The sequence below is a fragment of the Salvelinus sp. IW2-2015 genome, linkage group LG19 (assembly GCF_002910315.2).
Source record: "Salvelinus sp. IW2-2015 linkage group LG19, ASM291031v2, whole genome shotgun sequence".
Taxonomy (NCBI): Eukaryota; Metazoa; Chordata; class Actinopteri; order Salmoniformes; family Salmonidae; genus Salvelinus; species Salvelinus sp. IW2-2015.
The window spans coordinates 24,769,645-24,783,538 of NC_036859.1; the positions used below are offsets into that span (position 1 = coordinate 24,769,645).

The window sequence follows — 13,894 nt, forward strand, 5'->3', positions numbered from 1 at the left end:
CCTTAATAAAGCTATTCAAATCATACACTACTGCATTTCAACCCCCGTGAGTGATCTATTTATCTGGACAAGGCCACTTACATAAGGCATCATTAAGGTCAACAGTGCATTTACAGATATAGAAAAAAAGGAGAGCAAGAGAAGAAAAATAAAGAAATTAATTTTTAAATGGAATAGAAATAAACTATTCCATGATCAAGACAGTTGCCAAGCAATAGTGATATCTCCAGACATACAAAACAAAAGGAAACAAGTTGCTGCTTCATGTTTCTGTACAATAATGTGATATCTATGGTGTAAAACAGATGTACAGCTGCTTGTTATTGGGATTTGCCATCATTATAACTCATCGAGTGACAAACAAACCCAAGATCATGCAACTTCTGGTATAATAAAGGTATTAATGTTGTATACAACCATTAGATACAGAGCTTACACAATGGACAACAAATGAGCTTGGTAGCATTAACTTTGAGACACGCTACTTAATACATTGCACAATTTATATCTGCGCCAAACAATCCACTTCCCTCCTCCCCATCTCGTTTAAGAGTGTCCTACCACCTCCTCTCAGATGGGGGCGCTCTCTCTCAAACCTCAAACTGGCGGCCCGGACACACACTGCCAAACCCAGCCTAGATTCAACCAATGCCCCACACAACAGCACCTTTGCTTGCATTCATTCATTACCACAAAACGAGACAATAAACTCCCAGCACAACACAACATCCCCTCAACGCCATTCAGCTCACAACCATACGCTTAATAGTCATATCCACAAGCAGGCACTCAGTCACAGGCATTCTCACAAGCTCACAAGAAACAACACGTTTATTGGAGTAGTATCACTGCATGTGTCCAGACCAGGACCTAACTCCACAAAGCATCAGACACCATACAAAGAAAAAACATTATTTCTTGTCCTCTGACATTTTCTTATTTCTAGCGGATCTCTTCATTCTCCGTCATCCTTGGTTGTTTCCGTGATTCTTTTTCCAGAATGTGTCGACCTTCCAGAGCTCTTTCCTCCGAGAGGTCTTGGAGGCACTAAGTATGGTGCAGAAATTGCCTGCATGCTTTTACTGGGGCATGCTCCCCTTGTTCCCCTTCCTCCCCTCTCAGGGCATTGCGCCTCCCCACAGACAGGTTAGGAGACCGTCAGGACCATCCCTCAACACTGCTCTACTCTGGGGCCCAGCTCTTAGATGTGTCTCTTCATGTGAAGCGCCAAATGGTCCGAACGAGAGAAACACCTGCATGGAGAAAGAGAAAGCAAATTAGCCTCATCATTTTTAGAATAGGTAAAAGACGAATATAACAGCAGTAATATTCAAGTCAATATTTCAGGTGCATGGATTTACCTTACCTGCCCAAACATTTAACAATTGTTAATGACATTTACAACATTTCTCAATAAAATATTTAAAACAAACAAAAGATAAATAAATCCCTAAACACTTCTACCTGTCACAGTGACTGCATTTAAACGGCTTTGCCCCAGTGTGCTTCCTGAAGTGTCTGGTTAGCTCATCACTCCGTGCAAAACGCCACTCACAGCCTTCCCATGAGCACCTGTAAGGCTTCTCACCTGCAAACAGAAAACAAATTATATTATTACTGTGTATCAAGACAGCATGAAGGACAGTGCTCCATTATTTTTCAAATCAGAAATAGACATAACATACTATAAGTTCTACATACTACTAGATAGAGTACTACAACTTGGAAATATGAGCTGTGATGTACAGCTTAAAAATAGTTGAATAAGCAAACGCCGGGCTTATAAAGTGGGCGGGTGAGAAGGGATAAATGTAGACGATTTCTAACGGTGAAAATTCCATTCGCTCTGGTAACATAGTTTGCTTGGAATGTTGGAACCTTGCTCATGTGCAAGACAGCTGTAACCAGCAAGAGGTCAGAGGTGATGGCGGACAACTGCTCACATAACTCAGTAAGGAATAACTGTAAATGTAAAATTCCCACCACACTCTAAATTTAAATGATTCAGTCGTTTTCTTTTCCCATGGTGAAATGTGATCTGCTTTCAAGATCCAGTCCACATCTTCTATGGCTGGCTTGGCTATGCCCACAAAAGGTTGCTATGTCACCCCTCCCCCTTAGTTAACGTGAAGTCAATGCTGCTGTGGGAATTAGTTCACAGTTTAGGCCTTCTTCTAGTGAACTATTCCAAGAATGCAGAGACCAAATTCATGAGTAGAAATCAAAAACAAAATACTCTCTTGTAAGCCTATGAATATGTACATTTTTTGATGAGGTTTAAATATAGTCCCTCCTGAAATGGAATAATCTTCTGAATGTTCTTTGTAAAGTAAAGATTTGCAGATTCCGAATACTGATGACATAACCAGCTTGTCTGGATTTTCTTTTCCAAGGCCTCTCTGCTGTGACAACAGCATTAGTATGTGGGTAACAACACCCACCACCACTCTTGCTGGACTGGCCTACATTACCTGTATAATATTAGACTAGGGCCTGGTCGAATAGCTCAGAGATTCTGCTCTTTTATATCCATATAAACACTTGGATGGGAGGGGGTGTTGTTGGGTCATGCAATTTACCTGTACACAATCAACAATTTACCTGTATGTGTACGCTGGTGTGCTTTCAAGTGGGAACTTTTCGTGTAGACCTTACGGCATCCGTTGAAATGACACCTGTGGACCCGCCTCCTCCCATCTGGAGAATCCTCCCCGTTGGCTAAGCTCCCCCTCTCCGCCGTTCGTCCACCAATGCCCCCGGTCTGTATTTTCCCAGGTGAGTGCAACACGTTCTGTATACCGCTCCACACCTGGGAGGATATGGAGGAGGCCACCTTGCTCACCTCAGGAGAAGATGGTGGAGTACTGATAACAGTGGAACTCAGGTCCTCTCCCTCTCCCATAATGTCACTCAGTGGGTTGGAGGTGAAGTCGAGGGTAGGGGAGAGGTCATCGGAGCCGTCGGACGCCTCGCTGCTGGCGTCGGAGTTAAAGCTGTTGGCCTCCTGATTGTCTTCCTCCTTAATGTTAGTGAGGATCTTTGGGTCGGACTCGGCCTTGTCCCCACAGGCCAGGATCATCCAGAGGTCCTCCTGGCTCGTCTCAAACTTGATGTCTGTGGCCGAGACGTAGGGCTCGCTCTGGAGGTACCGCTCCAACTCCAGACATGTCTGATGGGATAAGAGAAAAATTAGGACAGCATGTAGGAAACAACACAAATATACAAACACTGATGGAGGAGAGGATAATGAGTAAACAACCCATATATACACACATACTGATGGAGGAGAGGATAATGAGTAAACAACCCATATATACACACACTGATGGAGGAGAGGATAATGAGTAAACAACCCATATATACACACATACTGATGGAGGAGAGGATAATGAGTAAACAACCCATATATACACCCACAGATGGAGGATAATGAGGAAACAACCCATATATACACCCACAGATGGAGGAGAGGATAATGAGTAAACAACCCATATATACACACATACTGATGGAGGAGAGGATAATGAGTAAACAACCCATATATACACCCACAGATGGAGGATAATGAGGAAACAACCCATATATACACCCACAGATGGAGAGGATAATGAGTAAAKAAKKCATATATACACKCACWGATGGAGGAGAGGATAATGAGTAAACAACCCATATATACACACATACTGATGGAGGAGAGGATAATGAGTAAACAACCCATATATACACCCACAGATGGAGGATAATGAGGAAACAACCCATATATACACCCACAGATGGAGGATAATGAGGAAACAACCCATATATACACCCACAGATGGAGAGGATAATGAGTAAACCATGTAGGAAACAACCCATATATACACCCACAGATGGAGGAGAATGAGTAAACCATATAGGAAATAGGAATATAAACAACCTATGCAGTACATATATAGACAATGTACAATTCTGAAGGCAGTGGAGTGCATATAACGGGTGTCCTCAGACTATGGCTGCTTCCCAAATGGCACCCTATTACCTTCATAGTCAAATACTTTTGACCAGGGCCCACAGGGTAGTGGTCAAAGTAGTGCACTATATAGGGAATAGGGTGCCTTTTGAGAAGCGGACTAGATCAGGAAAGGTTAGTACACACATTTCCTTAGAAGAAATTACTCAGTTGGTGGCGGTGCTCTTTCCTCCAACATAGCTGTCATCATGCACAATTATATCATTTACATATGCTACAGGGGCCCCCTGTGTGTTAGGGAAGTGCTTGTAGATATTTTAAATGTATCAATTATTCAGCATAATGTGGATTTAATAAGGCATCCAGTGGCATTGCTAGAAATAACATGGCACACAAGGGGATGGAGGAGGTAGGCCTGGTTCAAGCAGGTCCATAAAAAGCTTTATTTATGAATACTGCAAGAGCTACATACATTTATGGGCTTCTTTTTATTCTAAAAGGGAAGGACTCTTCCGTAAAGCGTGACAACCCGAAAGTGACCACTAACTTCAATATATTCATAAGTAAACAATATTAATAATGAATTAATTTCAAACTATTTGGGTATAGAAAACATCAGTTAAAACCAATATACATTATAGAGTAAGTTGTTACGTAATAGATTTCTGGCAAACCTAAAAAATACTTCGTATTCATTGCAAACATTTATTTTCAACAGGGCAGAATGGATCTCTGGCGAGCTTTAAATGCCTCAGACCGCATGGAGAGTGAACGGCCCCAAACCCGCATATGGAAGGGAAACTACACCGTGTAGCCAATTCACTTCAATCACTCAGCAAAAAAAGAAGACGTAGTTTCTCGAATATTATGTAATTCCTATGAAAACACATGTTGAGTGAGAGATGGTGGTAATTTTTAACAAAATCATTTGAAGACGCACATACTCGTCTCCGCTAATTCCAAATACGAGCTCTCTCTCTCACACACACACATTCTTTTCACGATGACGCATCAGTCGTCTCTAAAACGGAATAAAAACAATGTTTCGTGGTTCACTCATTGGACTAGGCCCTTAGCGTAACTAATATAATTGCAACGTGCATGCTTGTGTTGTTACATATACGTGCATGGAATTTACTAAGGTGTCAAGAACGTGCTACAAGTCCAAATAGTAAAACTTTTTGTTGTTCTGCATTCCGGACAGCTTGCCTCTCCACTGACAGCAACCTGCAGTTGCGCACAGGTTTACTGCGATGTGGAAAACATTTTTCATTCATTTTAGAGTGTTTCTCTGTCAGAAATAGGACTATTCACAAATATAAATACCTGCTGCCAGTACTCCTCGAGAGATGGTAAAGCTGAAAAGTATCCGGTGTCATGTACAATCTGGAGCTCCTGAAAAATGCTGCACATAGGAATAACATCCATTTCGCTCCTATATAGGTGCAGCTGCAATTACACCCAAAATTCAAGATAGTTGAATTGTCTTCTTTTTTTTTTAAACGTGCGTCTTCGATGTATTAGCGTGTATAATTTTCTGTTGTAAAAAAGTTGAGAGAAGTAGGTCTGACCATATCGCCTTCCAGTGGTGATAGTGAAAGTGTTCTTCGGGGAACGCTCTTTCTTGCTTGCTCTAATAGCAAACAGTGAACTCCCTGAAAGTCCGTCGACACTCTGTAAACTTCCCTATTCAAAATCTTACAGCCAGCCTTCCGCACGTGATTAAATTACGCTTTCGTGATACTGACCAATCGGTTAGCCAATGTGTAATACCCGCCCACCTTGACGATCTTCTGTGATATGGTTGGTGCGATGACTGAATACTCCTTCATTCCCATTGGACCATGTGGGCTCTATTTTTAGAGCAGTATATAAAGTTTTCACGCGTACTAAAGCGAAGAATCCACATCTGTCGGTATAGTATGATTTCAGCTTACCTTCCAAGGCATTGTTGGTTACAGCTGACTATTATGGCACAAGTTTTAAAATATAATAATTTGTATTGATATTTTAACAATTCTCAAGTATTGAGTAAAACCAATGCATATGTCACTGTGACTGAACTAACAGACGATCTATTTTAACACAGCTTGGAACACCAGCCTATGGGATGGAATATGGGGGTGGCATCCAATCAACACCTTTCCGGGAAGAGACACTGGAAAACAGTGGCCAATGTAACAACTTTGCAAACATGAGTTTGTCACACCATTTAGATTAAAACATACATTTCAGTGATTGGACAGTGAGTATGTTTGATTAAATAGCAGCCCCAGTTGATGTTTCTCATTTCCCCCTGGTTATTTTAGTCTATTCAGAAAGGCTACCATCATGCAGGGAAGCTTTAAAACAGCCTATATCAGACCTTTATAATTCCATCTTGTTGATTATTTTCTCAAATAGAATATAGGTTGTGGAGAAAGATCTCAATTGAGTTGCCTACTGTAAATATAGCCCACCTAGGCACTAAGTTTAATACACATCTCTAATAAAAGATCACTGCTCTAGAATGACAGTCATAAATACCCTGGCATTTGTGAGGCAGTAGAGGAACAAATGTAGCTGATCCTACACCACCCCAGGTTTAAAGATAATAGCGAGCTCTGCCTAACATATGTACAGTACATACAGGTTCATAAAGTGTCAAAATAAAGATGTAGACAGGTTGTAAGTTTCTAAATTAAAAAAATGTGTCCTTCAACATTAGTCAAAACCTCAGACTTCTATCTTCTAAGCCTGGTCAAAGGACAAGGAGCACACAGTAGAACACATTGAAATACACAAACAAAAACAGGTTCTCATTGTGCACGGTCGAGGGAAGCACTACCTAAACATTCATTCAACTTCAAATCAAATACGTACATATTTCAGTAGACACATGGCAACTTCCCCCAGGGAGCCACACCTCAAACAAAGTGCCAGTATTTAAAGAAACAGTCAGTCAATGAAATTATAGGATCAATCATTCAATTAGCAAGACAGAAGCATGTGTGATAAGCAAATGGAGGCTCATTGACATTTATGCAAAAATATGTTTTGCATTGCTTTGCATATTGTACAATATGAGCTAATTGGTGATTTCATTAATATAATGATAGCCTACATTATGTCCCAACAAACAACAGAACATAATAGATATTAATATATTTTTTAATATAAATGTTTTCAGCTAAATAGTCCAACATTATATTCGTGCAAAACGCATCTGAAGAATTGCATAAGATCTGGGATAAAGTTGAATTCCAGGAAAACAAACAAGCACATTGAAAAGTTAAAGAGAGCTTCGATAAACAACATTTTTGGAACAGAAACCCATTGTCTCATCCACCAGCCTAGTCAGTCTGCTGCCTTCTACCCTTTGCCCTACTGAGTCTCTTTAGTCAGTCTCAGCTGTAGGCATATTTGCAACACTCAGCATCAGATTTTGCCATAAGAGACAGTGGGTTTTTACTTGAGGCCGCCATTATTAGCCTAATAATGATAATTTTGCTCAACAAACATTCATTATGTAGACTTTGATTTGATGTTCAAAAATGTATTCGATTTAAGATTGAAATTCACCTGTCCTGAGAATCTCAGGAAACTGACAAGATAAACACATTCTAAGGGTACCGTTTATTTGTGTCATCATGAGACAAGTATCATCTGCTTGGAATGAATTCAACTTCAGCATCTGTTTGGGGGATAAACAAGTAAAAGAGCTTGAGTCGTAACTCAATGACGCCAAGACTAGCTTGTGACTAAATGCTCAATTAAATTAGATGATCCATTGAATCTTTCTGGAAATATTTTCATCAAACTGTAAAACCAGGCTCTGCAGATTCTGAATGTTAGGAAACAAGTTCAATACATTTTCACTGTGGGGCCAAGTTGGATGACCCAGCAAATATGTTTAAAAGATTTGATAGAACATGAGGTCTCTGCTGAGGAACTCTCCAGGGCTGCATGCCAATTGGCACTCTATTTCCTATATTGTGCAGTGCTTTTGGTCAAAAGTAGTGCACTATATACAAAATAGAGTTCAATTTGGGATGCAGACCAGCTCTTTTCTGTGTGTATAGACTACCACTCTGTAATAACTGAAGTGAAAAGATGGCAGTGGCTTGTGCTCAGGAGGAAAGACCTCATCCAGTCCAGCTGAATATGACTCACAGTGTCTCATGACCAGCTCTCAGCAAAACAGATGCCTTCACTTTACCTTGACCAATAAACCATCAAGTGTGTCAAAGTAAGACCTTTTCCGGAGTTTATGGCATGAAAAACAACATAAAAAGAGCACTATTCAATCCTTTAGGAAATATTGGAAGTAAGGCGATGCATTGATATCAGTCTCTGATCTTAGTTGCTGTGAATGTGTATATTTGGCCCTCTTTTTGATATATGGGGGGTCAACTGGGGTCATTGACAGAATTACATATAGAACTTACCTTATGTGCCATCCTGAATGTTTGTGCATACCTGAGGCATCTCCTGAACTCCCATGTAAATATTTCATCGGGAACATGTGAGTATACTGAAAAATATTGTATACTGAACAAGATTGTATACTGAACAAGATTGCATACTGAACAAAATTGTATACTGAACAAGATTGCATACTGAACAAGATTGTACACTGAACAAGATTGTATACTGAACAAGATTGTATACTGAACAAGATTGTACACTGAACAAGATTGTACACTGAACAAGATTGTATACTGAACAAGATTGTATACTGAACAAGATTGTACACTGAACAAGATTGTATACTGAACAAGATTGTATACTGAACAAGATTGTGTACTGAACAAGATTGCACTGAGTCCTTGCAGTATATCACAAACAGAGATAAAACTGTGTGCAGCAATCCCAACCTACACGACAGTTAGAACACATTGAAACCTTAATGATGAAATAAAACCTGATCATGACTATAATAAACATGTTATAATTTATGTAAAATGTATGTAAAAAAATATGACTTCATGTAATAATTCACAAACATTCAATAGTGTAGGATATTACATTTAATTAATAATCTATAGCAGATTTTGATGTATTTTTCTTCATCCTTGACAAAAAAAACTGCGATTTTCTAACATTTTCTATGTTGTCAGGTAATGCTAATATCCAGTGGTGGATGTGTTTAATTGCAGCAGTAGCTAAGTGCTCCCAACGTAATAAAGCTGAGTGCTTCTGTCTAGCTTCCTCTACTCAGACCACAGTCTTTAGACAGCCATCATTTTGGTTCTCGTCTCAAATGTTGGTGCAGCACTTAGAAAAGGGTTCTATCTAACGAGTTGAATCATCAAAATCCCAACCTGACAAGGCAAAAAAAGAGCTAAAGTTTAAAAGTAGCTGTGTGTGTGAAATGTGCGTTTGGGTTTTACAACTGCAACTAACTACTTACAGACATTTGACCAGTGAGTAGTGGGCCTTGCATGTATGGTGCAGGCCAGGGTAGCATTCATCCTGTATTCTTAAAATCAGGAAGGAAACCACTCTACAGCCACAAATGGAAAATGCAGAGGACAGAGAAAGAGGATATATACTCTAGGCCTATGGAAAACATTGCCAGAGCCAGTTAAGGACATACACCATGTTATATAGAAAACTTTCAGAGTAAATTCCAGATAAATTGCCCTTGCATGGAGATTATGCATTTAGTACAAAACGTTTAGCGCTGATTATTTCTACTTGAGAGCAAAGGCTCTTTAAATTACTATACACATGAGTATTTATATAAGCGCCATGCATGTATTCCATTTCATTCATTGGAATTTTTTGGGGGGCTGGCGTGCCAGCGCAAACTGTGTCAGAGGAGTGCGTGTTTGTGTTTGTGTTGTGTTTGCGTGCGTGTGTCCGTCCGTGCATGCGATTGCGTGCACGTGTGTGTGTCATGGCCTCCCAGACAGCAGCTGGGTAATGTATGATAACAGGACTGACCCCAGAGGAATCCCACATCCATACATGAACACCCGGAACTTGACCTCTTCCCAATGTATCACAGACCTGGTGTGCGTCCCAAATGATACCCTATTCCCTATATACAGTAGTGCACTACTGTTGACCACGGCCCATAGGGACCTGGTCAAAAGTAGTATACTATATAGGAAGTACTTGCTTCTACACCTGCATTGCTTGCTGTTTGGGGTTTTAGGCTGGGTTTCTGTACAGCACTTCGAGATATTAGCTGATGTACGAAGGGCTATATAAATACATTTGATTTGATTTGATTTGAAGTAGGGTGCCATTTGGGATACACCCATGGAATTCTCAACATCCGCAAAAGGAATCCTCCCCCCCAACTGACTCACTCACTTGAGAAGCACCCATATAACTAAAACGCCAGAGCTAATCCAAACCTCAGATTTACCTCATTTAAAAACCACAATGCCATGTGATCGTGTCTGACAACATGTTTACAGTGCGAGGCTCATCTATCATCACGTGCTGCAAGATGAGTCACCAAGACCACAAACAATGCATTAACGTGCTCTGAAATAAAAGAAAGGCATAGCTCAAGCTGTGTATTTTAATGTTACAGTATTTATAGGCACCTATGAGTCATTTGTCCTCAAACATGCAGTTTCTGCAGCTACATTGGGTACCATGTAATCATGCCCAACTGTTTATTTTTGTCTGAGTCACTCACAGCAGGGCAGTCATACCAATCTTCAAGCAACAAAGTCTGTTCAGATCTCATGTTTAGATGGGGGCAGTTTTGCATGCCACAGGAATGGGCTCCATATTGGGCACAGTACTGTGTGTGTGTGTGTGTATGGTGTGTGTGTGTGTGTGTGTGTGTTTGTGTGTGTGTTGTGTGTGTGTGTGTGTGTGTGTGTGTGTGTGTGTGCGTGCGTGCGTGCGTGCGTGCGTGCGTGCGTGCGTGCGTACTCGTGTCTATTTGTGTGTCTTTGATCTGTATCATGAGAATGGTATCCATGTCTGTTTGTTTGCAACCCCCTCTGTGGTGCAGCACAGTGCTGTCTAAGATCATCAGCCTCTGTGTTGAGGCTGCAGAACACGGTGAGGCCTGTTTGTTGGCGTAGCCAGTGGGACAGCAGTACAGCGGGACAAACACACACACACTAACACACAGTGGCAGACAGATGGACTCTGTTAGCTGCTGTGCTGATATGGTGGTGGTGTCAGGACCCTGCTTGATCCAGGACCAACACGGACATGATACCCTATGTGTTTGTATGAGGATGCTACTATAGCCCAAGGGGTTTTTAATGTTGAAAAAGTAGGTTTTCAAAGATTGAGGTAATGTAGATAAACAGTCTGCCTCATAGATTACATTCATCAATATGCACATAATTCAGACCAAATTGAACTAAAAGTTCAGTTTATGCAGACAGCTAGACAGACAGACAGACAGACAGACAGACAGACAGACAGACAGACAGACAGACAGACAGACAGACAGACAGACAGACAGACAGACAGACAGACGGGCAGACGGGCAGCCCGGCAAACAGGCTCTAAGACAGTTGGTCCTTCAATAGCAGAGCCAGAGCCAGGCTGTATCACTGGGCCAATGACACTCACTGGCTGAGCATAGTGACACTGGCCTCAAGCTGTTCCCACACCTGCCATAAATCTGCTAGTTCCTCTCAGTTGACATTGAGAATACTAACTGCTTCTCATCAGAAGGAAAACACAATTATCCTTGAGAGTCTGATTAGCCAGTAAATGAAGATCCCTGCTCGTTGGTGTTCCTGTAATAAGCTAGCCTTGTAAGCCGCCTGATCTCGCGAGCTTACATAAATGTTCGCTGCACGGATGGTAGTCTGGTGATTACGAGGCTAGTAATAAGCACACTTTTAGTGAAATTAAATGCAGTTGATTGTATCTCGTCACAAAATGATGTCCTCAGAATAGGTTACCTATTTGAAAATACTGTGTAAGATACATTTCACTTGTCATATTACATCGTATTCAATTTGTCAGATTTCCCCGCACAGTGTTTGTGAGAACGGAGAGGGAGAGTGGAATCTATGGTTACATCCCAAATAGCACTCTATTCCCCATGTAGTGCACTACTTTTGACCCTGGAACTTTGGGACGCAACATATGCATCTGTCATCCTTAGCTTGAGCCCCGTTTCATTTGTTCCATGAGAAAATCACTGCCATAGTAGGCTAGCTGCTGGGGAAGCCAAACAGAGATTTGGCAACTCTCACTGCTGCTGAGGACCGGCGTTATGTAACAACCTCACTGTGAATAGCATTGATCAGGATGTTGGAGAAACACACACTGGCTGTGTCTGAAATGGCACCCTATTCACTATTATAGTGCACTACTGTTGACCAGGGCCCAAAGGAATAGGTTATGGTCAAAATTAGAGCACTATGTAGGGAATAGGGTGCCATTTTAGATGGAGCCACATACTGTCTGCAGCATATACAAAAACAAGCACATTCCTTCAGAGTCAGTTTTACTATTGTACTGCTTAAATGTTTCCCTTGAACTAAGCAGAAAAAGTGGCTACTCAATGTTTTTGCAGAACGCAACAAGGCATTATGTAACAAAAGGCCCCTCACTCAGTCTTGCTTGTAGCAACCCAAAATTCTGTTTTACGTGCTTGTGTTTTGAGGATCTGTTACGGCATTTCAGTGTGTTTTGAGAAGTGCCACTGCCAACAACATTGCTGAGGCTAGCAAGCCCAATCCTACACAGTCAAGGAGCTTGTCAAACATTATTAGAGTCTAAATAACATTCCAAACATACTCTGTGGGCATGTGGTATTGACAGTAAGAGAAGTAAATATACTGCTAGTTAGTGTGGTAGTCTGTCAGAAAGGCCTTGCTTTCTGCTCCATCATGTCTACGAGCTAATCAATGAGGCAAAACATCTCCAGGCTAAGGGCCATACACTGTCATTCCCTGTATCCCCCATCTTGAAAAAGATAAATTCTGAAATGTATTAATGTAGCAAAAACAAAGTGGAGTATGAAATATGACAGCAAGTCATCCAAGCAATCTCAAATACGCTTTCCTCACCAGATGAAAAATATATATTTCTAGTCGATGAACATCCTAAAGTCTCATGTGACTGCACTTTATGGGATAATTATTATTATTTATTAAATCGTTTATGATGATTTGTTTTACAATACAAAACATCCGCATACAAACAACAACATACAGACGCACACAAACATCCACAACACCACCCTGCCCAGACTAACCTGCTCACACCCCCATCTCCAGCACCCGCTTCACTCTCCGCCACATGGCCTCAAATTGCACCATTTTGTTTCTCTCAGTCGCCCACACACTTTAAACTTTTAGATAATAAAGCGTTTGATCTTTCCATTGTGTTAATGAGGTTAATTATGTTGAGGTTTTTCAAGCTCTGGAAACGCAGGCTGAGAATTCAATTTTTTTGCAATCAGAAAAGATTCTCAGTCCTCAATGTGCAGTGCACTGTCCAGTGGTTTGGTGGTGAGGAGGTGAGGAGAAGCATCAGACCATTCGGCCATTCGCTCAGACACATGAGTTTTCTCAAGCTGTGTGCTCTGTCTGTGTGGCTGATAGTGGTAGCATCCCAAATTTCACCCTATTCCCTATATAGTGCATTACTTTTAATTAGGGAATACGGTGCCATTTGGGATGTGCTCGTGTACGGCGTGTGTGTGTGTGTGTGTTTGTGTGTTGCATGTCTGCCTGTAAAAGAGATGGATCTCTTACAGATCCAGACACACACTGGAGGCGTGTGGGAAGACACCTGTTTAAAGAACGCAAGGCAGACACCAGGCTGGCAGCGAGCACTGGCTGATGTTCTGACCTGCAAGCAGCATTTCCTTTTCACAGCACAACCAGTCTATTCTGGAGAGCAGCCCATATGACAGCGTTATTACATGTCTCTGTTAAAAGGGTAATCTGGTATTCAAATAAAATAACATTTCAAAATCAAATCAAATCATATTTTATTTGTCATATGCGCCGAATACCA

At 41.1% G+C, this 13,894-nt stretch overlaps 1 protein-coding gene across 1 annotated transcript; it reads right to left on the reverse strand.

Annotated features, from left to right (window-relative positions):
* Positions 1–548: 548 nt before the first annotated feature.
* LOC111979359 (Krueppel-like factor 6) lies at positions 549–5,602 on the reverse strand. The gene is made up of 4 exons (XM_024009850.2): positions 5,276–5,602; positions 2,602–3,169; positions 1,465–1,588; positions 549–1,253 (listed from the first exon to the last, which is right to left on the reverse strand). The coding sequence occupies exons 1-4, from the start codon at positions 5,375–5,377 to the stop codon at positions 1,202–1,204; spliced, it is 846 nt and encodes a 281-aa protein (XP_023865618.1). The 5' UTR covers positions 5,378–5,602; the 3' UTR covers positions 549–1,201.
* Positions 5,603–13,894: the final 8,292 nt, after the last annotated feature.